Source organism: Acinonyx jubatus, chromosome B2 (genome assembly GCF_027475565.1).
Source record: "Acinonyx jubatus isolate Ajub_Pintada_27869175 chromosome B2, VMU_Ajub_asm_v1.0, whole genome shotgun sequence".
NCBI lineage: Eukaryota > Metazoa > Chordata > Mammalia > Carnivora > Felidae > Acinonyx > Acinonyx jubatus.
In genome coordinates, this window is record NC_069385.1 from 118,804,064 (window position 1) to 118,828,165 (window position 24,102).

At 35.7% G+C, this 24,102-nt stretch overlaps 1 protein-coding gene and 1 long non-coding RNA gene across 8 annotated transcripts in view; one reads left to right on the forward strand and one right to left on the reverse strand.

Annotated features, from left to right (window-relative positions):
- LOC128315662 (butyrophilin subfamily 1 member A1-like) overlaps positions 1-13,080 on the forward strand; it is a 35,202-nt gene extending 22,122 nt beyond the window's left edge. For 2 of the 7 annotated variants that reach the window (XM_053222975.1, XM_053222973.1), the window contains exons 4-14: positions 4,393-4,413; positions 4,500-4,520; positions 4,607-4,627; positions 4,714-4,734; positions 4,821-4,841; positions 4,928-4,948; positions 5,968-5,988; positions 6,339-6,365; positions 6,980-7,006; positions 11,746-11,772; positions 11,992-13,080. In XM_053222975.1, the coding sequence (XP_053078950.1) occupies positions 4,393-4,413; positions 4,500-4,520; positions 4,607-4,627; positions 4,714-4,734; positions 4,821-4,841; positions 4,928-4,948; positions 5,968-5,988; positions 6,339-6,365; positions 6,980-7,006; positions 11,746-11,772; positions 11,992-12,521 (758 nt within the window). In that variant the 3' untranslated portion in view covers positions 12,522-13,080. The remainder of the gene's footprint in view (positions 1-4,392; positions 4,414-4,499; positions 4,521-4,606; positions 4,628-4,713; positions 4,735-4,820; positions 4,842-4,927; positions 4,949-5,967; positions 5,989-6,338; positions 6,366-6,979; positions 7,007-11,745; positions 11,773-11,991) is intronic. The other 5 variants (XM_053222974.1, XM_053222976.1, XM_053222978.1 and 2 more) reach the window with 5 other exon arrangements.
- Positions 10,019-24,102, reverse strand: part of LOC113598916 (uncharacterized) — a 41,885-nt gene continuing 27,801 nt past the window's right edge. The window contains exons 4-5 of the long non-coding RNA XR_008298659.1: positions 23,000-23,218; positions 10,019-11,323 (exon numbers count right to left, since the gene is read on the reverse strand). This is a non-coding gene — a long non-coding RNA (uncharacterized LOC113598916). The remainder of the gene's footprint in view (positions 11,324-22,999; positions 23,219-24,102) is intronic.

The following is a 24,102-nucleotide window of genomic DNA, read 5'->3' on the forward strand; positions in this document are numbered from 1 at the left end:
TATGCTAAGCAAAATAAGTCAGTCAGAGAAAGACAAATGCCATATGATTTCACTCATATGTAGAATTTAAGAAACAAAACAGATGAACATTAAGAGAAAGGAAGGAAAAACAAAATAAAAACAGAGAGGGAGGCAAACCATAAGAGTCTCTTAAATACAGAGAACAAACTGAGGGTTGCTGGAGGGGAAGTGGGTGGGGGGGATGAGCTAAATGGGTGATGGGCATTAAGAAGGGCACTTGTTCAGATGAGCACTGGGTGTCATATGTAAGTGATGAATCACTGGTTTCTACTCCTGAAACCAATATTACACTGTAGGTTAAGTAACTGGAATTTAAATAAATAATATTTTTTTTAATCTGTAAAAAAGAAAGTTATAATGCAGGAAACAGTCAACAAAACTAAAAGACAGCTTACTGGATGGGGAAAGATATTTGCAAATGGCATATCTGATAAAGAGTTAGTATCCAAAATACATAAAGAACTTATAAAACTGAACACCCAAAAAATAAATCATGCAATTAAAAAATGAATAGAAGGGGTGCCTGGGTGGCTCAGTCGGTTAAGTGTCCGACTTCAACTCAGATCATGATCTCACGGTCAGTGAGTTCGAGTCCTGCGTCGAGCTCTGGGCTGATGGCTCAGAGCCTGGAGCCTGCTTCCGATTCTGTGTCTCCCTCTCTCTCTGCCCCTCCCCATTCATGCTCTGTCTCTCTCTGTCTCAAAAATAAACGTTAAAAAAAAATTTTAAAAAAATGAATAGAAGACATAAACAGAAATTTCTCCAAAAAAATATACAGATGGCCAAAAGACACATGAAAAAATGCTCAATATCTCTCTTTATCAGGGAAATGCAAATCAAAACTACAATGAGATATTACCTAACACCTGTCAGAATGGCTAAAATGAAAAACCCAAGAAACAACAAGTGTTGGTGAGGATGTAGAGAAAAAGGAACCCTCAGGCACTATTGGTAGGAATGCAAACTGGTGCACCCACTCTGGAAAATAGTATGGAAGTTCCTCAAAAAGTTAAAAATGGAACTACCCTATGACCTTGCAATTGTCCTACTGGATATTTACTAAAGAATACAAAAACACTAATTCAAAGTGATACATGCACGCCTATGTGTAACAGCATTATTTACAATAGCTGAAATTATGGAAGCAGCCCAAGTCTCCATCAGTAAATGAATGGATAAAGAAGAAATGGAATACATACACAGTAGAATATTATTCAGTTATAAAAAAGAATGAAAACTTGCCATTTGCAACAACATGGATGGAGCTAGAGAGTATAATGCTAAGCAAAATAGTCAAAGAAAGACAAATACCATGAGATTTCATTCATATGTGGGATTTAAGAAACAAAATAAATGAACAAAGTAAAAAAAAGAGACAACCCAAAAAACAGACTCTTAACTGCACAGTAAAACCTTGGATTGTAACTTGTTCTGTGAGTGTTCCACAAGATGAGCAAACATTTCTAATAAATTTTAACATGATAAACGAGTGATGTCTTGCAATACAAGCAGTACATGACACTGAATGTCACATGATCACAACTGAGCCAATGGTTCTTGAAATTTGCTTTGATATATGAGTGCTTTGGATTACAAGCATGTTTCTGGAATGAATTATGCTCACAAACCAAGGTTTTGTAGAGAACAAACAGAGGGTTACCAGAGGGGAGGTGGGTGGAGGGATGGGCAAAATAGATGATGGGGATTAAGAGTGTACTTAACATGATGAGCACTGACTAATGTATAGAGTTGTTGAATTAAAATATTGTACACCTGAAACTAATATAACACTGTATGTTCATTATATTAGAATTAAAGTAGAAAACTTAATAAAAAAGAAAAGAAATATTCATGGTGTGTATACGTTTTCTGAATGAAGATATTTGGTAATTAAAAAAAAAAAAACCTTTTAGCGCATAAATAATGAGCTTCCCAGAATGAGAGAGGAAAGATTGGAACATAAAATTTATTTGAAGAAGAATGTCAAAATTTTCTCAAACTTGGTAAGAGATTTAAATTTAAGGATGCTTAAATGCTTGGCAAAAGTATAAGCAGAATAAACTCAAAGAATACCTATGTTCCTAGAAGCATTGCAATCATAATTTTTGAAAACCAAGATGAGAAATGACTCTTAAAGTTATCTAAAGTAAAACAAAGGAGAAATGATTCAAAACCAGGTGATTTCACACCAGAAATCATAGGAGCAAGAATACAGTAAAGCAAAATCATTAAAATGCTAAAAGAAAAGACTGTCAACCCAGTCGTCTATATATTCAGTGAAAACAGACTTCAGCAGAAAGACAAAGACTAACACATGGAAGAAAGAAAAGTCAAGGAATTAGTTACCAGATTTGTCTCCTAAGAAATGCTAAAGAAACTTCTGCAAGCATGCAAGCATAAGGGAATAACAGAAGGAGCCAATGAGAAGGGAACCACATGTGGATAGAAATGATAGATGAAGAGATTTTGAATCTGAAAATCACAAATTTCTCCTATTTTGTTTTGAAAACGTGAAAAAAGGTGTTTTCTCTTCATCCATAGAGAAAGGATATAATTAATAAATGACCTCATCAATTTTAACTTCTTTTAATTCATTTTTATGTTGTATCTATTAGTTGAAATAAGTTATTTTGTTTAATGCATATATTCAGAGAAAAGGGAGGAATTCAAAGGGAAATTTATCTCCACCAAAATAGAAAACATATCATTGAAGGAAAACCTGTCCTGGATTATATGAAAACAATGCTCTTGGTACTTTGGCATTTTGTAAAAATAGTTTGCCCCTAAAAGAACTAATATTTGATCCTCCATACCATTATTTGTGAATTACTTCAATTATTTTATTTAATCAACATTTCTCATTTGTTTTGCAGAGAAAATAAAAGATGTGAGTTTCAAGTCTTAAATCACTTAGAAAGATATTATTGTAGCAAACTCAGCTTCAGACAGTAACAAGAAAAGGGGTTCAGTATCCTCACATTATACCAAATAAAGATTTCTTCATAATATATCAATCTACTCCCTTGATACTAAGCCCCTAAAAATATATAATTTGCAGATATTTTCTCCCATTATGTACATTATCTCTTCCCTTTCTTACCTTTTGATACATAGTTTTCACTTTTTGTGAAGTTAGGTTTGTCTGTTGTTTTATTTTGTTATTTGTGCATTGGTGTTACCTTTAAGAATCCATTCTTAAATCCTAAATCATGAAGATGTACCTCTGAATTTTTTAAAAAGACTTTTATTGTTTTTAGCTCTTATATTTTGGTCTTTCACCCATTTTAAGTAAATACTATAAATGCAGCAGAACATTAAAAAAATGAATAAGACAGTCCTGTCTATATAATTTATTAGTTGGAGGTTTTTGCTGACCATTTTTAGAGCATTTTAAGTGCCCTACTCTAATAGAATAAAAGAAGCATGATGATAAATTGCTAAATGGATTGTCAAATAAAGTGGCTGAAATAAGAAGATAAAACAATAAGTAGCATACTAGCTTTAAGTTTTTGAGAGTCTGCCAAACCCTTTACATAGTATTGCTCTGTATTACATAGTATTACATAGCAGTACATAGTATTTGGAGACTGCTGCTTTACCCCAATGTTTTGTTGTTTTTTTTTTCTTTTACTGAAAATATCTTTCCCTAGTAATATAATATTCACTTTGGAAAAAATTCCAGTTCTGAAATAAAAAACTGGGAAACGCAGCAAGTAATGTAGTCTTGAGCTAATGTTTATTCTTCTGCATAAGTGTCATAACTTCCGAAGAACTTTTGTTGATCAAATGTGATGCTGCTTGCAAAGCATATATCACAGAGCTTAGTGCAAATAAAGTGCTTAGTGAACGTCAATGGGAATGGTGGTGGTGGTAGTGACAATGGTATTGATGATGACGATGACAATGATATGCCTAAAGAAGACTTTAGGAAATTATTTTGGGGGATGTTGAGCTCAGTCACAATAAATTTAAAATTATTTTTCTACTTTTTACCATTTGATACAAAGCAATGTGGACCCCCATAGGTTTTTCCAGTAAAACATCTAGAAAATAATTCTAATTTTTTTTTCTCTGAAGGGTCTAACCAATTATATATTTCACAATAGGTGAAAAGATTTTTGCAAGATTTTTTTTGTTCATTTTGTTTCTGCTTCATAGTGATTCTTTTATTACTCCTTTTATTTTTCAGATCAATTTAGTACAAAATGTGATGTTCCTATCATCTGTTTCATAGTGATTCTCATATTTCTGTTTTATTTTTCAGGTGAACTTACGAAAGAAAATGGTAAAATTTAACAATTATTTACAAAACATGATGTTCCTATCGTCTGTTTCATAGTGATTCTCATATTTCTCTGTTTTATTTTTCAGGTGAACTTAGGAAAGAAAATGGTAAAATTTAATGATTATTTACAAAATATGATGTTCCTATCGTCTGTTTCATAGTGATTCTAATATTTCTCTGTTTTATTTTTCAGGTGAACTTAGGAAAGAAAATGGTAAAATTTAATGATTATTTACAAAATATGATGTTCCTATCGTCTGTTTCATAGTGATTCTAATATTTCTCTGTTTTATTTTTCAGGTGAACTTAGGAAAGAAAATGGTAAAGTTTAATGATTATTTACAAAATATGATGTTCCTATCGTCTGTTTCATAGTGATTCTCATATTTCTCTGTTTTATTTTTCAGGTGAACTTAGGAAAGAAAGTGGTAAAATTTAATGATTATTTACAAAATACGATGTTCCTATTGTCTGTTTCATAGTGATTCTCATATTTCTCTGTTTTATTTTTCAGGTGAACTTAGGAAAGAAAATGGTAAAATTTAATGATTATTTACAAAATATGATGTTCCTATCATCTGTTTCATAGTGATTCTAATATTTCTCTGTTTTATTTTTCAGGTGAACTTAGGAAAGAAAATGGTAAAGTTTAATAACAATTTGTTTATAAAATATGATCTTCCTATATGGATTTGTGCTTGCTTCTTCCTTTTTCCATGTATTATTTTCCTCTGTATAATTTTCTTTCATGATTTTCATTTATGTTTATTATATTACAACTTCCCTTACCTATTTCTTTCTTTGTTCTTCTCCCATTAGTTAACTCACTTCTCTCATTCACCCTTATCTTAATCTAATGTATTATTTTTCAGCTGTCTCCATGATGCTAGCAATAACTTCTTCTAGTGGCTTTGAGATAAGTGAAATCTAATCTGAGAAGATATTTGAAAGAGCTCTCATGGTGCTTGCTGTGCCCACAGTCTGATTCTAAGTAAAACGGAAACTCTTCTATGCAAGGCACTATTTAAAAAAAAAAAATGCAATAGGCTGTTCCTTATATAGGACGTCACTATTCTACCTGTTGACTGAAGCCTCAGCTGGCTTGACCAAACGTGGAGGATTATGGCATAATGACTGAGTGTTTAATTTGCAGTTTAACATACCTGGGTTCAAGTCATTGTCCATTTACCAACAGAAACTTCATCATGTTACTGACCCCTTTGATTCTCAGATCTTTATTCTGTAAACAGAAGAGCACTACTTCATTATTTTGCTAATATTCAATTGAGTGATTACATAAAATCATTAGATAATCCCTATCTCATTGGAAGCACTGAAAAAACTATAGCTGTTACTGCACAGATGATGGCTAGCATAACAACATTGCAGGTGAAGATATTCATTAATATCAGCATTATAAACTAGTTCAAAAACAATAAACCACTGGGGGATTTGGTAATTTTCTCTTAGACTTCAACTGTAAGATTATTTATGTAAGCATGTGATATATATTTGTTTTGTTTTGAACAAGTGTTCTAGAAAAGTGAGGGTTTTTTTTTAACCTTAATGAAGTTACTTATTTCATGTGTAATTCTTCTAAGGAACTTTAATTTTTCTTTTCTCTGTGATATTAAAATGGGGTTTTCACTTTTGTGTTTCAGAAAAATTTCAAATGGAAATTGGTAATTGTATTCTAATAGTTAAAATATTTGCAAGATATTATACTGTGGAAATCATATGCTTTGCTTTATCCTGTCCCGTTAACTCTTTATTTTGTGTATCTTTCACATTTTCCTATGGCCTCTCTATATTGCAATTATCATGCTAGGAATGACTTACCTGTTTACCTTGATTAACTCCTAAAAAATCCTGTGATTCAGCTTTATTTTATCCATAAGAAATTTATAAGGGAGCAACAGCTTGCCTAATATGATAGTGGTGATTATGATAAACCCCTCAAAGAATGCCTGTCTTTGGTTTTGCATTTTTATCTTTTTGAGAGTCCCAGTCTTCTGTGTACATCTCCTTTCAGATCAAAGAAGAACCCAATTTAGGAATGGTAAGTAACTCAGAAGTTCTTTCATGGCAGTTCTTAAATTCCACAAACAGTAAGACTCCTAACTCCTCTAAACCTCATTCCCAGAAAGAATCAGACATACTCTACCATTGCCTGTGTTCATTGTGTAGGAGCATAAATGGAAGAGAGTCTGTAAAAGTTAATTCACTTTTTCCCTAAGTTGTAATATCTTTTTTTAAATCTCCCTTTCTCAACTTTTATTCCTTCACTCTGTTTTTCCTAATTCCTTCTATTTCTTCTTCCTTTTCTTCTTCTTCTCTCTACTTTCCTTCCATTTTCCATCTTTCTTTCTTTCCTTTTTTTTACTCTCAAACTATCCATCTTTCTGTCATCGCTCCTTCATTTTCCATTTCTATATTCCTTTCTTCTCTTTGTTTTTAGTTTGCCTTTTTTCTGACTTTACATGTTTTCACACATATACACAACTCAATCATTTTGTATTCAGGAAAGGAATGGTCACATGTTCGTGAAGAAGGAAAGGGACAGAGAGGTAAATATGTAACTGAATACTGAGAGAATGTCAGTGATGAGAAGAGAGAAAAAGATAGAAGGACCATGAAAGGGTAAAAATATTTAATCATTTTGTTCACTCGCAGGCTGGCAGAAGGCATCATTGTACCCCGGTGAGTACATTGTCCTGACCATGATAATTTTCCCTGATTCTGAGGTATATACTTAACCTCCTAAATTCTATAAGATATCATGCTACTAACTACCACTTAACATAGAAAAATGTATTGTATATAACTCTGTTCCATAGAAAACTTACCAAGAATGGTAACTTATAAATTACTTTTCTTTTTATCTTTTTCTTACCTGTGTTTCATGGGACATTTACAATTTAATTAAAGAAGATCTTAATTAATAAAAACAGTATCTTGTCAGTTTAAAAAATTTACTTTTTCCTTTTTCACAATTCTAAGGAGGTTTTTTATTAATATGAATTACTTCTAGCTACTCTTTCAAATAAACATCAACACATCAAATAGTTTAGCAAGCTAGACTGTATTTCTAATGTATATACAAAGATTCCTGGTTAAGAAGCTCTACTTGGAAGGTGTCCTCTAAGCAATGACTTTGACCTGGACTCTTTCCATTGTGTAACTTCTCAATGTTCTAGATGTCCTTCAATTCCTCAAAATTTTTTGAGAAAAAGAAATGTGAAGATGACCCAAGAATATAGTGTTTTGTAGCAGGGGTTGAAAAGCCATTCACCAGTTCTGCCTACATAGGCCAGTTCTCAGTAATGTGGTTTCACCTAGACACAATGGGAGCTAGGAAAGGTTGTTTAGCTGTTTACCCAGAAAACAGAAAAGCAATAAATATTGCTAGAGTTTTATCATCTCTACAAGCTATCTTTCAAGTAACCAAAGATCAATTTAGTGTTTCTTTCTCTGTATATAACTAACTTGTTCCTTTTTCAAAAAGAGAAGCCAAGGGTCCATGGGGTCACTGCAACTGATTTAAAGGCCAAGATCTCTAAGAGAGATGCTCTTCTTTCAGTTGATGTAACTCTTCTGGATCTTGTAATCTGTGTACTCAAAGACAGGAATCGTCTGCACCCTCCATTCCATGCTTAGACAAATGAGGATAAAACATGGAATAAAAATTTCTGTTTAGAATAAGGAGAAAGCGCAGCAGGCATCATTTACCAGTAGAGTACGGATTCCCACCAGGCCATATTTTAAAGGGCCCTATTCTAAAGGTGGAAGAATTTTCCAGATTATTTAGATCCTTATTTTGCTCTTGAGATGTAACTTGCTTTCTATTGTCCTTAGTGACCCCTTGACTCTCCCTCACATCAAATGTATAGTGGCATAGCACACTTCTGGTTTGCGGAAATTTCAAATTACAAAATATGCTTTATAGCTTTATGCTTACAGGATTGTTTACTCTGAGCTCATTTTTTTTAAAGTGTTATTGGATATAATTTATATACCATACATTTATTTAAGTGTTCACTCATTTTTTAAAAATCAATTCAATAATTTTTAAATTCATTTACAGAGTTGGGCAACCATCACCAAATCCAGTTTTATAAGGTTTCCATCATCTCCAAAGATCTTTTGTTTCCATTTTCTGCCAATCCTTTCCTAGGCTCAGGCAATCCCTACTCTTCTTACTCTCTACAGCTTTGCCTTTTGGACATGCATAATTGGAATCATGTAATATATGGTCTTTTATTCTGTTCTTTTCACTTAGCATAAGGTTATTGAGACTCTTGTTTTAGCATGTTTTAGTATTTTGTTCCTTTATAGTGCCAGGTAGTATTCCATTGTATGCATATGCTACATTATGCTCACTCATTCTCCCAGATAATAGGCATTTAGAATACTTCCACTTTTTTTTGCAGTTATAAGTTTTTATTTAAATTCCAGTTAGTTAGCATATAGTGTAATATTAGTTTCAAGAGTAGAACTTAGAGATTCATCATTTATATAATACCTGGTACCCATCACAAGTAACCTCCTTAATTAATATCCATCACCCATTTAACCCATTCCCCCACCCACCTCCCCTCCAGCAACCCTCAGTTTGTTCTGTATAGTGAAAAGTCTGTTTTGTGGTTTGCCCCTTTTTTTCTCCCTATGTTCATGTTTCTTTCTTACATTCCACATATCAATGAAATCATATGGTATTTGTCTTTCTCTGACTGACTTACTTCACTTTGCATAATACATTCTATCTCCATCCATGTTGTTGCAAAATGGCAAGATTTCATTCTTTCTTTTGGCAGAGTAATATTGCTTTGTGTGTGTGTGTGTGTACACATATATATACGTATATATATATACATATATACATGTATATGCCACATCTTCTTTATCCTTTCATTAGTCAATGGACATTTGGGCTCTTTCCATAGTTTAGCTATTGTAGATAATGCTGCTATAGACATCAGGGTGCATGTTTTAGGTGTACAATTTAGTGATTCAACACTGATGTAAAATACTCAGTGCTCATCAAAACAAGTGCCTGGGGGTACCTGGGTGGCTCAGTTGGTTCGGTATCTGACTTCGGCTCAGGTCATGATCTTCTGGTTTGTGAGTTTGAGCCCCGCATTGGGCTCTGTGCTGACAGTGCAGACTCTGGAGCCTGCTTCAGATTCCGTGTCTCCCCTGTTCATGCTCTCTCTCTCTCAAAAATAATAAATAAACATTAAAAAATGGAAGTGCCTGTGTTTCTTATTGAGCAGTAAACTATGCTGACTTTTCTAAGAAGGAACATTTATTTAACTGAGAAGGTCAATATTAGACTTAGAGTTTTTTTTCATTGATTTCTAATATAATTTTATTATTTTCTTACTTTCAATTGCTTCAAGCTCAGTTTACTCTTCACTTTTTAGTCTCTTCAAGAAGCTTAGTTTATTGGTTTAAGATAATTCTCCTTTTCTATATCAGACATTTAAAACTCTAAATTTCCCTCCAGGCACTGCTGTTAGCCACATCCAATAAGTTTTTGTATGTAGTGTTTTCATTTTCATTCAATTCAAAATATCTTCTAAACTCTCTTTTCATTTCCTTTTTCTTCCATAGATTATTTATAAATATATTGTTTAATATCAAGGTTTTCTTTAGTTCTAAAATTTGCTCCTGTTTTGCTTATTTCCAACACAATTCCATTGTAATCAGAGAATATCCTTTTATGGACATTCTTTTATTAATCATTTTAAATACTTTTCCTTAAATGAGTGTTTCTCAATTTGCTATGTGCCTTTTTCGATTCCCTTTGCGAATTTCCAGAATGCAAAAGTTCCAATTTGAGAACTTTTCCAGGCTTATTACTGCGCTGGGGGAAAGGATTTATGAAGCCATTCATTCAGCCATTCCAGAGGTCCTTTGTTTCATGTTATTTTTGACATTTTCCTCCAAATATAGTAAGTTTCTTATACATTTCTCCCAATTAGTTTCATATATCAATAACCATATCCAAAGTAACTATAGACATATCTGACCATCTAATTTATTTTCTTATATATCTCCTTTTATGTTGGCTCTCTTGAGGCTACTGAAACACCTGTGAAAAGTCCATCATCTTCATTTGTTCTTTTCCTTAATCACTTTGTTCAATAAAGAAATTGCACTATTCCTTTGTGCTAAAACTGTATTTAATTTCATCTCTTCTCTTGGGTGGTCTAGAAAAGTGATTGCCACATCTGTTCTGTGAAGGCTATATTGTAAATATTTTAGGGTTCATGGGCTATATGGTCTTCTCACAATTAGTCAATGGTGCCTTGTAGCACAAAGAAGCCATAGACAATACATAATGAATTAGTATGGCTGTCTTCCAATAAAGCTGTGTTTACAAAAAACAGTTTGGTGGGCTGATTCTTGGCCTAGAAAATGTCACTTTTTAACACTCTGATAATTGCCCATTTTGGGGAGTTTTTATTTATTTTGATTTATGCCAGAAAAAAAAGGTGAACGATTATTTTGAAAATGAATAGTTTTTAATAGAATGTCAATAATAGATTCAATGAATGCTCTCTTCTCAAATCAATTCCTTAAGATCTACAGTCTGTTTAGGACATATGATATGCTTTGCAAATGATCATAAAGGCAACAGTTTTAGCAAATGTTTCTCTGCTTATTATGGATGTCCATATTTGTAGTCAGTTTTATCTGTTTTGTCATGTCTATTACCTAATCTCTAAACCAAACCACACATTTTCTTGTTTACAGTACTTCATTTTCATTTTTAGGCAGTACTTTCTGCATTGAGAAGTGTAATTAACTTAGACTTTGATAAAAAGTGACTCCTACATCTCCATGGTTAGCAGAACTGCTTGGTATTCCTCACCCCTGCAAATGATAATATGAATATATCTGGTTCTGTGGCTCTCCTAGGCAACTCTCTTCAAAATAGTAACTCCGAGAGCCAGGAAGTTCCTTCTCTTCTGTATTCTCCATTTTTAGGACTTCTACTCTTAGTTTTATAACCTGGGGAAGAAGTGTTGTAGTGAAATTGAGAATGAAAAATAATATCATATGAGCTATTTTGTTGTCAAGCCCAGAAATGGTGTGGTTCCTTCTGTGCACATTTTTATTGGCCATAACTCAGTCACATGAACTCACTTAAATGCAATGGAGTGGGGAGTAGAGACATGTAATTTCACTGCCTGTTCAAGAAGAGGATAACTATCTTGGGAACATCTCTAGTCTATACCACATAAAGTACAAGTTAGAGGAATTCATTCTTATGGGAATATTTAACAAGAAGAGCAGTAGAAATTTTGGATCAAGCAAAAGTTACCAAATAAATTTGAAACATTAACAAAATAAGGATTCGAGGGAAGAAATTACCTCTTGTGCCAATAAATTCAAATATTAGTTCTAATAATGAATATTTATGTTTTTTTCAGACTGGAGGAAAGAATTTTTCCAGGCTGGTGAGTCATTCCCTGATGGTCTGGTCTAGGAGGGACTCTACTCATTATGCTCCAGCTCAGTCCCAGAAGTTGGAGGGCAAATGAAAAACTCCAATGAGAAAATATACACCTTCCACAGCTACAAGATATCTCAGGCTAACACAGCTATCTCTGCTTCCAGGATCAGTCTACCCTTTCCAAGAATATTCTGTCTTTCAGAGAATATTATTGTCTTTGCAGTGAATGTTATTCTGGATCCAGCCACAGCCCATGCTGCCCTCGTCTTGTCTGAAGGCAACAAATGTGTAACCTGTGGAGAGGAATCTCAAGATCTACCTAAAGATCCACAGAGATTGAATTCCCTTCCCTGTGTTCTGGGTCACTCAGTATTCACCTCAGGGAGGTGGTACTGGGAAGTAGATGTCAGAGACAGTGGAGCCTGGGACCTGGGAATATGCAGGTCTAATGTAATGAGGCAGGGGAAGATTTGTGTGAAACCTGAGAATGGTTTCTGGGCCATCAGGTCTTACAAGGATGAGTACTGGGTACTCACTTCTCCAGAAATGCAGCTTACTCTAAAAGAGCACCCTACCAGAGTGTGTATTTTCTTAGACTATGAAGGTGGATGTATCTCATTCTACAATATGATGGATAAATCCCACATTTACACCTTCTCTCAAGGTCCTTTTAATGTGTCTCTAAGGCCTTTTTTCAGGCTTTGGCTTGGTTATTCAAAAAGTTTGACCATCTGTCCAGTGCCCAATGCATAATCCTTACTGTGGTCCCTCTCCTGTATTAGGAGCATCCTACGACCTGCAGGTCAGTGTAGATTGAAGCATGAGGTCATGACATGAATTCTCCTATACCAAAAGCAAATTATTTTTTTGAATCTTCTTTCTGGTTCTCCCTAACATTTTATCTCCTTCATAAATGACTCCCCAAAGGCATGGGATGGCGTGTTAAAGTATGTTACTTATGCTATGTTTAAAGAAAATATATATATATATATATATATACACATATACATACATTCATATAATATAATCATATTCATATAGATATATATGTATATACAATATATATACACACTCATATAATCACATTATTAAACACATTATATACTCACATTATTACCATTATTACTATAAATGTACACAAGGAACTAGTCTGTGTGATTGCCCATACAATGTTGAAATTTCTTTCATATCTGACAAAGGCAGGGATAGGAGAATAGCCTTTTATTTTACACTCTTTTGTACCTTTTGGTTTTGTACTATGTTTATAAAATGATATGCAAAAAAATAAAGTTAGTTTCAAATACATGAATAATTGAAGTGTTCTCATTTGTCTAATCAGTAAGACATTCACAGGGAAGCAAATATTTTCTAGTTTTTCCTTCAACTTATCCTTCTTTTTGCATGAACTTCATCCTTATACTTTTTATCCTCTTCATTCCCTTATGAGAGATTGATTCATTCTTGCCTTTACTTACCACCATTTATATTTTTAGAGGACATTTTCTTAACTTATATGCAGTAAAACTGACTTTTTATAGACTCATGTGGCCACACTACATTCAGGAGATAAGACAATGACATAAGTTCCATTATCTCCGTAAGTGCTTTTATGTTGTCTTTTTGTAGTCAAACCTTTCATAAATACCCAACCTGGAAAAAATTAATCAGGTTTCTGTCCCTATACTTTTGTATTTTCCAGGATGTCACAAAAATAAAATCATATAGTATGTTATCTTTTGAGATTGGCTTTTCATTCAGAATGAGGCTTTTGGTTATTCATCCATATTAATAGGCATTAGTACTTTATTCCTAATATTTGCTGAGGTAGTATTCTATTGAATAAATGCATCACAATCTTTGTTCACCCACTGAATGCCACTTATGCTGTTTCCAGGTTAGGGTTGTTATAAACAAAGCTGCTATAAACACTCATGTATACTTTTTTGTGCAAACATTTTTCACTTTTTTATGGCAAATAGCTAAAAATGGAATTACTAGGTCATCTGGTAAGAGTAGTTTCAACCTTGTATAAAACTGCCAAACTCTTCCCAGAGGAGCTTTACCATTGTGAAGTCCCACTAGAAATGTATGAGAGCTCCAGCTGCTCCACATCATTACCAGCATCTGGTACTTTCATTTTATTTTATTACTTATTCTTATTTATGATAATAATTATATAGTGGTATTTCACTAAGTTTTAACTTCAATTTTTCTAACGGGTAATGATGTGCAACATCTTTTCATGCATTTATTAACCATTTAGGTATCTTCTAGATGAAGTGTCTTCAAATCTATAGTTTATTTTCTAAACATTTCAATAGATATTATTCGGAGAGCAGTTTTAGACTTACCAAAATACTGTGCAGAAAATACAAAAAGTTTACATGTACACAGTTTCACCTAGTAATATCTTGAAGTGGTGAATTTGTTACAATTGATGTTACAATTGATATTACAAATGAATGTGACCTTATTTGAAAGTAGTGCCTTCATGGACACTTGGAAAGAACATTAGATACATTATCATTATACAAAACTAATGAAATTTTTATGTTCTACCAACAGGTAATTTAAAAATGAAATTAAATGCAAATTGATGAACCAATTAGGCCCGCTCTTTGAGTTGTACCTTCTATGGGGGTTTTGACAAATGGGTAATGTCATGTATCCATCATTACAGTATCATACAAAATAGTTTTGCACTCCTAAATATGCCCGGTGCTCCACCCATCCACTCTTCCTCTCCTTCTTCTGACTTCTGACAACTCCTGATCTTTTTACCATTCTTATAGTTTTGCCTTTTCCTGAATGTCACATAGTTGAAGTCGTACAGATCTGTCGCTTTTTTAGACTGGCTTCTTTCGCTCAGAAAAAAATGCATGTAAGGTTTCTCCATGTCTTTTTGTGGCCTGATAGCACATTTCTTCTTAGTGCTCAATAACATTTCATCATAAAAATATACCACACTTAGTGTGTGTATCTATCCTCTTGGTGAAGGACATTCTGGATCCTGCCAACTTAAGGCAATTATGAACAAGGCTGATATAACTACTCAAGTGCAGGTCATTTTGTGGACATAAGTTTTCAACTCATTTGGGTAAATATGAGTAGGAGTATGATTGGGAGATCCCAGTGCGAGACTCTCAGCAAAGAATTAGAGCTCCCGTTGCTTCATATCCTTGACAGTATTCAGTTTTGGCTTCCAGCCATTCTGATAGGTGTACCATGGTATCTCACCTGTGTTTTAATTTGGAATTCCATAATGACGTATGATGTTGGACCTTTTTTCATTCGTTTTATTAAAAATGTAACGTCTATATGTAGATTCATTTTTTTGGTATATAGGTGTCCAGTTGTTCCAGCACCGTTTGTTGAGCAGACTCTCCTTTCTTCATTGAAATGCCTTTACACCTTTGTCAAAGTTCAGTTGACTATGTATGTGTGGATCTGTTTCTGGAAGTAGCCCATTTGAGAAGCATGTTCATTTCTCATTGTTGAGTTTTAAGACTTCTTTATACATTCTAGATACAAGTCCTTTGTTGCATACATAATTTGCAATTATTTTTTCATCAGCCTGAAGCTTGTCTTTTCATTCTCTTAACATTATATTTTGCAGAGAAAAGTTTTTAAGTTCAGTTTTATGGATCATGCTTTTTGTGGTGGTTCAAAAACTTTTTTTTTAATCAAAGATTTTATCCTATAATTTTTTTAAAAGTTTAACCATTTAGGGGCGCCTGGGTGGCTCAGTCGGTTAAGCGTCCCACTTCAGCTCAGGTCACGATCTTGCGGGGTCCGTGAGTTCGAGCCCCGCGTCGGGCTCTGGGCTGATGGCTCAGAGCCTGGAGCCAGTTTCAGATTCTGTGTCTCCCTCTCTCTGCCCCTCCCCCATTCATGCTCTGTCTCTCTCTGTCTCAAAAATAAATAAACGTTAAAAAAAATTAAAAAAAAAGTTTAACCATTTAATATTTTATATTCAGATCTATAACCTATTTTGAATTAGATTTTTGTAAGGTGTAGAGTTTGAGTCAAGTTTAACTTTTTTGCACATGAATATCTGTTATGGATTGAGTTATGTCCCCAAAAAAGATATGTTAAAGTCCTAATCCTTGGTAATGATTGTGACCTTATTTGAAAGTAGTGTCTTCATGGACAGTTGGAAAGAACATTAGACACATTATCATTATACAAAACTAATGAAATTTTTATGTAATTTAAAAATGAAATTAAATGCAATATAAGTTAACATGACATGAAAAACATGCACTGCCAAAGAATACATGTAACAAAAAACATGTTATGCACACAAATGGTCAATAAACACATTTAAAAAGTGAGGGGTTTCTTTAGTTTTTATTTTAATCCCAGGTAGCTAACATACATGTTATATTAGTTTCAAGTGTACAATATAATGATTCAACACTTCCATACATCACCTGGTGCTCATCATGCCAAGTGCACCACTCCCTAATCCCCATCACCTGTTTCACACATCCCTCCACACCCTGCCCCTCCGGTAACCATCGGTTTGTTCTCTATAATTACGAGTTTGTTTCTTGGTTTGTCTCTTTCTTTGATCATTTGTTTTGTTTCTTAAATTCCACATATGAGTGAAGTCACATGGTATTTGACTTTCTCTGTCATTTCACCTAACATTATACTCTCTAGCTCCATTCATGTCATTGTCAATGGCAAGATTTTATTCTTTTTTATGGCTGAGTAATAGTCTACTGTGGAATCTTCTTTATCCATTCATCAATTGATAGATGCTTGGGCTGCTTCCATTTCTTGGTAAATAATGTAAATAATGCTGTTATAAGTAACACTGCTATAAACATAGGAGTGTATGTATCCATTAAAAAAAAAAAGTGTTTAGTACGATGCAAATTAAAACTACACACTACCATAATGAGATGCCACTATCCACCCACCAGTACATGGAATTAAAAAGAGCGACAGCACCAAATGTTGAGAGACTATGAGGCAATGAGAATTTCCATACATTGATGATAGGAATGTATATAAATGATACAAGCACTTTGCACAATATCTGGTAGTTTCTTTAAAAATTGAATATATGCCTGGGAATGCAAGCTGGTGCAGCCACTCTGGAAAACAGTATGCAGGGTCGTCAAAAAACTAAAAATAGAATTACCCTACAACCCAGCAATTGCACTACTAGGCATTTATCCAAGGGATACAGGTGTGCTGTTTCGAAGGGACACATGCACCCCCATGTTTATAGCAGCACGATCAACAATAGCCAAAGTATGGAAAGAGCCCAAATGTCCATCGATGGATGAATGGATAAAGAAGATGTGGTATATATATACAATGGAGTCTTACTTGGCAATCAAAAAGAATGAAATCTTGCCATTTGCAATTATGTGGATGGAACTGGAGGGTATTATGCTAAGTGAAATTAGTCAGAGAAAGACAAAAATCATATGACTTCACTCATATGAGGACTTTAAGAGACAAAAACAGATGAACATAAGGGAAGGGAAACAAAAACAATATAAATACAGGGAGGGGGACAAAACAGAAGAGACATAAATGTGGAGAACAAACCCATAAATATGGGTTACTGGAGGGGTTGTGGGAGGGGGGATGGGATAAACGGGTAAGGGGCACTAAAGAATCTACTCCTGAAATCATTGTTGTACTATATGCTAACTAATTTGGATGTAAATTTTAAAAAATTAAAAATAAAATTAAAATAAAATAAAATAAAATAAAAATAAATAAATTTAAAAATTGGATATATGCCTATCATCTGATCCATCAATATCACCATTAGGTATTTACTCCAAATATGAAAACATGTTCATGAAATGACTTGGCTAAATTATCCAGAATATGTTTACTTATCATTCAATGTTATAATAGAAAGACAAAACACAAAAACTAGGTTCAGAATTGCTCACCCATACCACTAATAAACAAAAACATTAGCTGTAGTTTAATAAATCTTTATACCTCTCCTCATCATTAGCCTGAGAGTGTAAACTCAAAATAACTGTATTTAAAAGTTAATCAGATTAATTGTATTTCTTTTCAGCATGCTCATATCATTAATTAGAAATACAGTTAATTGTATTTGTTGCTGTCTGTATTTTAGGGTTATTTTCTCATCTTTGTTGATTTACTTTTAAGTCTATGAGGGAGTAATATGTTTCCAATCAGTTAGAACTGTACAAAATGGGGGCACCTGGGTGGCTCAGTCGGTTGAGCATTCAACTTTGGCTCAGGTCATGATCTCACAGTTTGTGAGTTCGAGCCCCACGTCAGGCTCTATGCTGACAGCTCGGAGCCTGGAGCCTGCTTCACATTGTGTCTCCCCATCTCTCGGCCCCTCCCCTGCTCATGCTCTGTCTCTGTCTCTCAATAATAAATAAACGTTAAAAAAATTTTTTTAAAAAGAACTGTACAAATGTATATTATGAGGAGGTTCACACTCTTCCAATAATTCTATCTATATACAGCACTCTTCTTTCCACTCTGATCCCCATCCATCTCCACTAGGGATCCCTTTTGTTAGTTTCTAGTTTATCCTACTTTAAAAATAAAGCCACAAGCTCAAAATGGTGTCATTTAGGTTAAGGGTCCAAATCAGTAAATTAAGACTTAATACCTAACTTAACTGTGGTTTCAACACCCCAGAAATGCAACTTTCAACCAGTCAACATGCAATTTTCTGGTCAGCACTATCAAATTTACTGTTAGGCCCCTTCTGTTCCCCTTAGGGGAATGATCTTACCTAAAACAATAGATTTTTTGCTAGTAATTTCCTTTTTTCCACTCCCTGTCTTTAAAAACTTTTCTTTTTTTCATAGTCTTTTGAAGCTCTCCTCTACTTGCTAGATGTGATACTGCATGATTTAAAATTTACTTGATTGAATTTTTGTTATTTGACAGACTTGGGGTAGTGGTGAGACTTGAAGGGAACTTCCAGCAGCATTTGGAAGCAACAAACAACACAGGCTTGCTACTTGCAAATCTGCTGAGTTCACTGTCTTTCTTGTGTTTCCGAGGGCTGTGGATAAATGCCCCTCAGGTCTGAGTTTTGCTCTTTTTTGCATTCACCACCCCAATCTAATTGGCTTTCCATCACAGGGCAGGTCCCCTTGAGCTGGCAGATGATTACACCTGGAGCCCAACTGTGCTGGCACACGGGTCTGCACAGAACCAAGTCCCTTCCTATTCCGGCCACAATTTCCCAGGTGGAAAACCTCAGGAAGTTTCCACAGGAATTGTCAATGCTATGCACAGGGCCTTCTTGTGGCCAGGACGCAGTCACATCTCTCATGTACTACAGAATTGAGAGGCAGGAGGCAATAATTAAGGTACACATGTTTGTCTTGTGTTGTATGGATAAAGACTATTGCCAGTAGGGACCTTGGAAACCAACAAGCCACAAAAATTTGTGGGCACAGGTTGAACATTTAAAGGCTGTTAGAATGCTTGCTGCCTTAAGAAGACTCTGTGATAGGATAAGTTGGTCACTGAATGGGTTAGATTGACACTAGATCACCTGCCAACCACAAAAAACCTTTTGTGTAATGAGGTACAGTGTAAAACATGCATAATCCCAACCTTACAACATGTCCCTTTTTAGGTATTAGTGTGGCTCCTGTAAATCCAAAGGCTTTAGCTAACAGGATCCTTAAATTCTAAAGAGTCAAGTGTGTTACTTTCTAGCACATCTGCTTATTTTATGTCTAAGAACTGTAGTCCTAGAAGTTGCAAATATCTAACAAAATGACAAAATTTTACTAAGCTTATTTTGTGTCTTGAGGAATTTGGCTTGGTGTCTGTCAGGTTAAGGGTCCCAAAATACAGCTAGATAGAAATGTTAGTTGCATCCCATTTGCAGCTAGATATAGCTGATGAAGGAGCCAAAGGCAAGCTGAAAGCAAAGCCCACGCTAACATCCTTTGACCCACTCTCCCCTCAGGTGGGCTATGTGTGACATTCCTCTGCCCAAGAACAAAAGAAAGGGAAAAACAAATGGTTAACCAATAGAGATCACAGTCATGAAGGACATGAATCTCCATTACTTTGCAAAAGCCTTAGTGAATTATAAGGAAAAGGCAGTCTTATCAATAGCTTAATCTCTAGAAAACAATAGACTTAATTTCCTTCAGCCCTTAACATCACCCTCCCCTCCACAGTGATGTGGGGAACAAAGGCAAGAAGAAAATGTAGACGAAAATAAATTTCTTTAAAACCTGCAGCCCACTGACAAATACTTGAGATAGGCAGAGTAAAACATTCCTCCAAGAAACTCCCGACTGTCTTCTCTTAATGCCTTACTGGAGGGAAAAATAACTTCAGCTCAACAATGGCTAGACCTCTAGTATCTTATGAGTCTTCATCATAGGAAAATCCTACTGGAAACCTCCCTTTTCCTAACCCACCTCCCAATCCCGTAGTATATGATCTGTCACTCCTCACAACCCCAGTGTAGCTTTTTCTGTCCATGAGTCCTGTCCCCATGCTTTAATAAAATCTACTTTTTGCACCAAAGGTGTCTCAAGAATTCTTTCTTGGCTATTGACTCCAGACCCCACCATCACTACAAAACTACATCATAGCTACACAAAAATGTGGGTTAGTTCAGCTAGGTTCCTACAGGTGGGGTTTTGGAGTGGTGGTGGGGGCTGGAACTGACGGCCAAAAAAGAATTCTTAAGATGTCTTTGGTGCAAAAAAAAAAAAAAAAGAAAGGTGATTTTATTAAAGCACAGGGACAGGATTCACAGGCAGGAAGAGCTGACCTGGGACCATGAGGAGAGACTGATTATATTCTTGGGAGGTGGGGGAGGTAAAGTCAAGGGGAAGTTTCCAAAGCGATTTTCATAGCTAAAGAAGACTCACAGGATACTGGAGGTCTAGCTATTGTCAACCTAAGGTTGTTTTTCCCTCTAGAAAGCATTAACATTAAGACAGTAGAGTGTTCCTGGAGAAATGTTTTACTCTGCCTGCTTCAAGTATTTGTCAAGGGGCTGCAGGTTATAAGGAAACTTAATTTTATCTTCTATTTTTTTTTTTTCTGCCTTTGTTTCCCACATCGTAGCAGGATTCTCACACAGAGTCTTGACACCGAGACTTTTCTTTCCAGGAAGGAACTTTATTTCTGCTGGCACCGCTAAGTTGGGTTCGTACCCAAAGAACTGAGCCCTGAATGCCACGTGGCATAGTATTTTATATATTGTTTTCTTCTTTGTCTCCCATATATGGTAACACACAAACCCGCAGTCTGATGAAGTGTTCTCATGTTACAAGGTCATGAGGGATGTTGTCAAGTAAGTGAATAGCAAGGTTGCCTTGAGGTGTTTTTTTTTTCTCTTTCCTTAGAGAGGGTGAAAGAGCAGACATACGTGTCCTCCACCTTGAGTGACATTATATCCCTGACATAGCCCCTTTCCGGGAAAATCGCAGAAACCTCAGACCACGCCTCCTCCCCTTGAGTAACCTCCCGCTCACCCATTCAAACTTCCCGATCAAAACACACCCAGCGACCTGCCTAACAGGACTCCGACCCTTCCCCAGCCAATCAGCCGAGGCCACAACCCTTCCCAGCCAATTGGCTGAGGCCACAGCCATTACCTCACCAACTGCCCCTAGACCCCTATAAAACCTTTGTGCTTTTGAAACTCACTCTCTCTCACCGACATCTCACTGCTGCGTCAGTGCAGGTAGGGGACTGAGCTCGAGCTAGCTCGAATAAAGGCTCTTTTGCTTTTGCATCGGACTCGGCTCCCTGGTGGTCTTTGGGGATCACGAATTCTGGGCATAACAAGGAGACCCTACCACAACATCACTACCAAACTGCTGCCAGCTCTCAGGGGAACTGCAACCCAGAAATACAATGGCCATTGCAGGGAATGGTCCAATTAGATAAGATGATTTAAGAAGTTCACTTGAAAGCAAGAGTTCCCAAATTAAACAAAATGTGATACATGTTTTAGTTGGCAAGCAGAAGCCTAAAAAGGACTCAAAATTCCAAAGCAGTTTCACTGAAAGATTCACTGCAAAAGGCGAATAAAAAATTAAAGATCTTAAGAGGTACCTAAAACAAAAGACTGCGAGACGGATGGAACTCCTACTGTTCTCTTTTCTCCTCTGAGTGTTCATTCTGCCAATTCTTCTGAATTGTTTTCCACTCTGAAAAGACTACACAACTGTAACTAAAAGCCCCCACCACATTAATGGTCTCTCAGACAACCTCATATCTACCTTCAAAGTATTGAAGGGCCCCGATCTGGGCCCCTCCCAGAGTTGAAGAAACAGAGATTTTCTGGTAAACTGCAATTTTATTCACTTAAACAGTCTGGTTTAACTCCCTTAAACAGACTGGTAAATGCCAGAGAAGGCAGAATATAGCCTGGAAAAACTGGCAGCCAGCAAAGTGTGATAATTCTTAACAGTTTCTTCTGAATCTCTATCTGTAGTGCCCAGTAAAGATGAGGAGGGAGCATAAAGCAAGCTGAAGGCAAAGTACAAGCTAGCATACTCCCCTGACCCCCCAGTGGGTTATCCCTCAGGCATGCCTGGCTGCCTAAGAACAAAGGAAAGGAAAGAAAACAAATGGTTAACTGACAGAGATCACAGTCCTGCAGGACCTGAGTCTCCATCAGTTTACAAGTATCTTATTAAATTACAAGAAAAAGGCAATCTTATCAATAGCCTCATCTCCAGAAACTTGTAGACTCAGTTTCCTGGAACATCTAATACCACCCTCCTCTCCATAGTGGTGTGGGGAACAAAGGCAAGAAGGAAATGGCAGGTGAAATTAAATATCCTTATAACCTGCAGCCCATTGACAAATACTTGAGGCAAATACAGAGTTTAACTTCTCCGGGAAATTCCTCCTGTCCTAATGTTAATGCCTTACTTGAAAAACAACCTTACCTTGACAATAGCAACGCCTCAGGTATCTTAGGAGTCCTCTTTAGTATATCAAAGTTCTTCTGGAGGCCTCCCTTTTGCCTTTACCTCCCCAAATCCACAGTATATAATCAGTCACTCCTCACAACCCCAGTGCAGCCTTTTCTGTCCACAGGTCCTGTCCCTGTGCTTTAATAAAATCACCTTTCTGCACCAAAGATATCAAGAACCCCATGATCACTCCCAAAACACCATCAAAGAGAGGAAAATAAAATTGACAATTGACACTTGACAATTCCTACTGTCTCTTCTTCTCCACATCAAGACCCATTGGTTATTTACCTTTTCTCTCCCCGAGATAGATATTGCCTTCTCACTTGTTTTCTCACTTGTCTTCTCACTTGTTTTGTGGAACTGAGCTTGGCTTTCTTCCTGCTCGGAACGTCCAGGTTGTTGGTTCTTTCTTTTGGCTGCCATTGGAAATGACTCTGGATTTGGGGATGGCAATGTCCTTCACGCCCTCCGGAGACTCTTCTCATACCCAACGGGGGTTACTCGATACTGCCAGAAATATTTAAAATTAAAACTATGACCCAGAGGGAAAGAGGCAGGTTGAGGATACTATAGTTGAATAGGTGGATCAGCCCATGATGCCATTTAAGTTACAACCATTGTTTGAAAAAATTGAAAGCAACTTTCCTTATCTTATGAATATTTACTAGAAAACTAGAAATACAACTCTGAAAGCAATTCTACTTATTTCTTTACCAATCCTAATAAGATTATATAATTATAAAATTTTATAAAAGTTTCTTTATCCTTTAAATATTAAATTTCATAATAATCTGTGATCCTATTTAGACAAGTGCTGTAAAACCCACTTTGAGGGGCACCTGGGTGGCTCAGTCAGTTAAGCATCCTATTTTGGCTCAGATCATGATCTCGCGGTTCATGAGTTCAAACCCCAAGTCTGGCTTTGTGGTGCCAGCTCAGAGCCTGGAGCCTGCATCTGATTCTGTGTCTCCCTCTCTCTCTGCCCCTCTCCACTGATGCTCTGTCTCCATCTCTCAAAGATGATTAAACGTCAAAAAAAAAATATATTAAAACCTGTTTTGATATTTTTGACAAACTTCCAAAAATCAAATTCTATATGAAGTTTTTTTGACCTGGGATATTCCAAAGGATTTGTTAAAGTAATTTTTTTTAAATGTATTTACAAGACTATGGCACATGTGGATAAAGTCCATTCCTCTTCTGCAAAACATGACTCCTCATTAACAGAGTTTAACCCTGATGTCCTTGTAGCATGACAATAGTTGGCTCCTGAATCAGACACATTAAAGTGGATAAACAATGACTGGAAATTAAACTAATAGTCATGGCTATTAGAAAACCAAACACCTGTTTTATTCTTTCTGGCTCCCTGGCAAACCCAATTTTTTTGG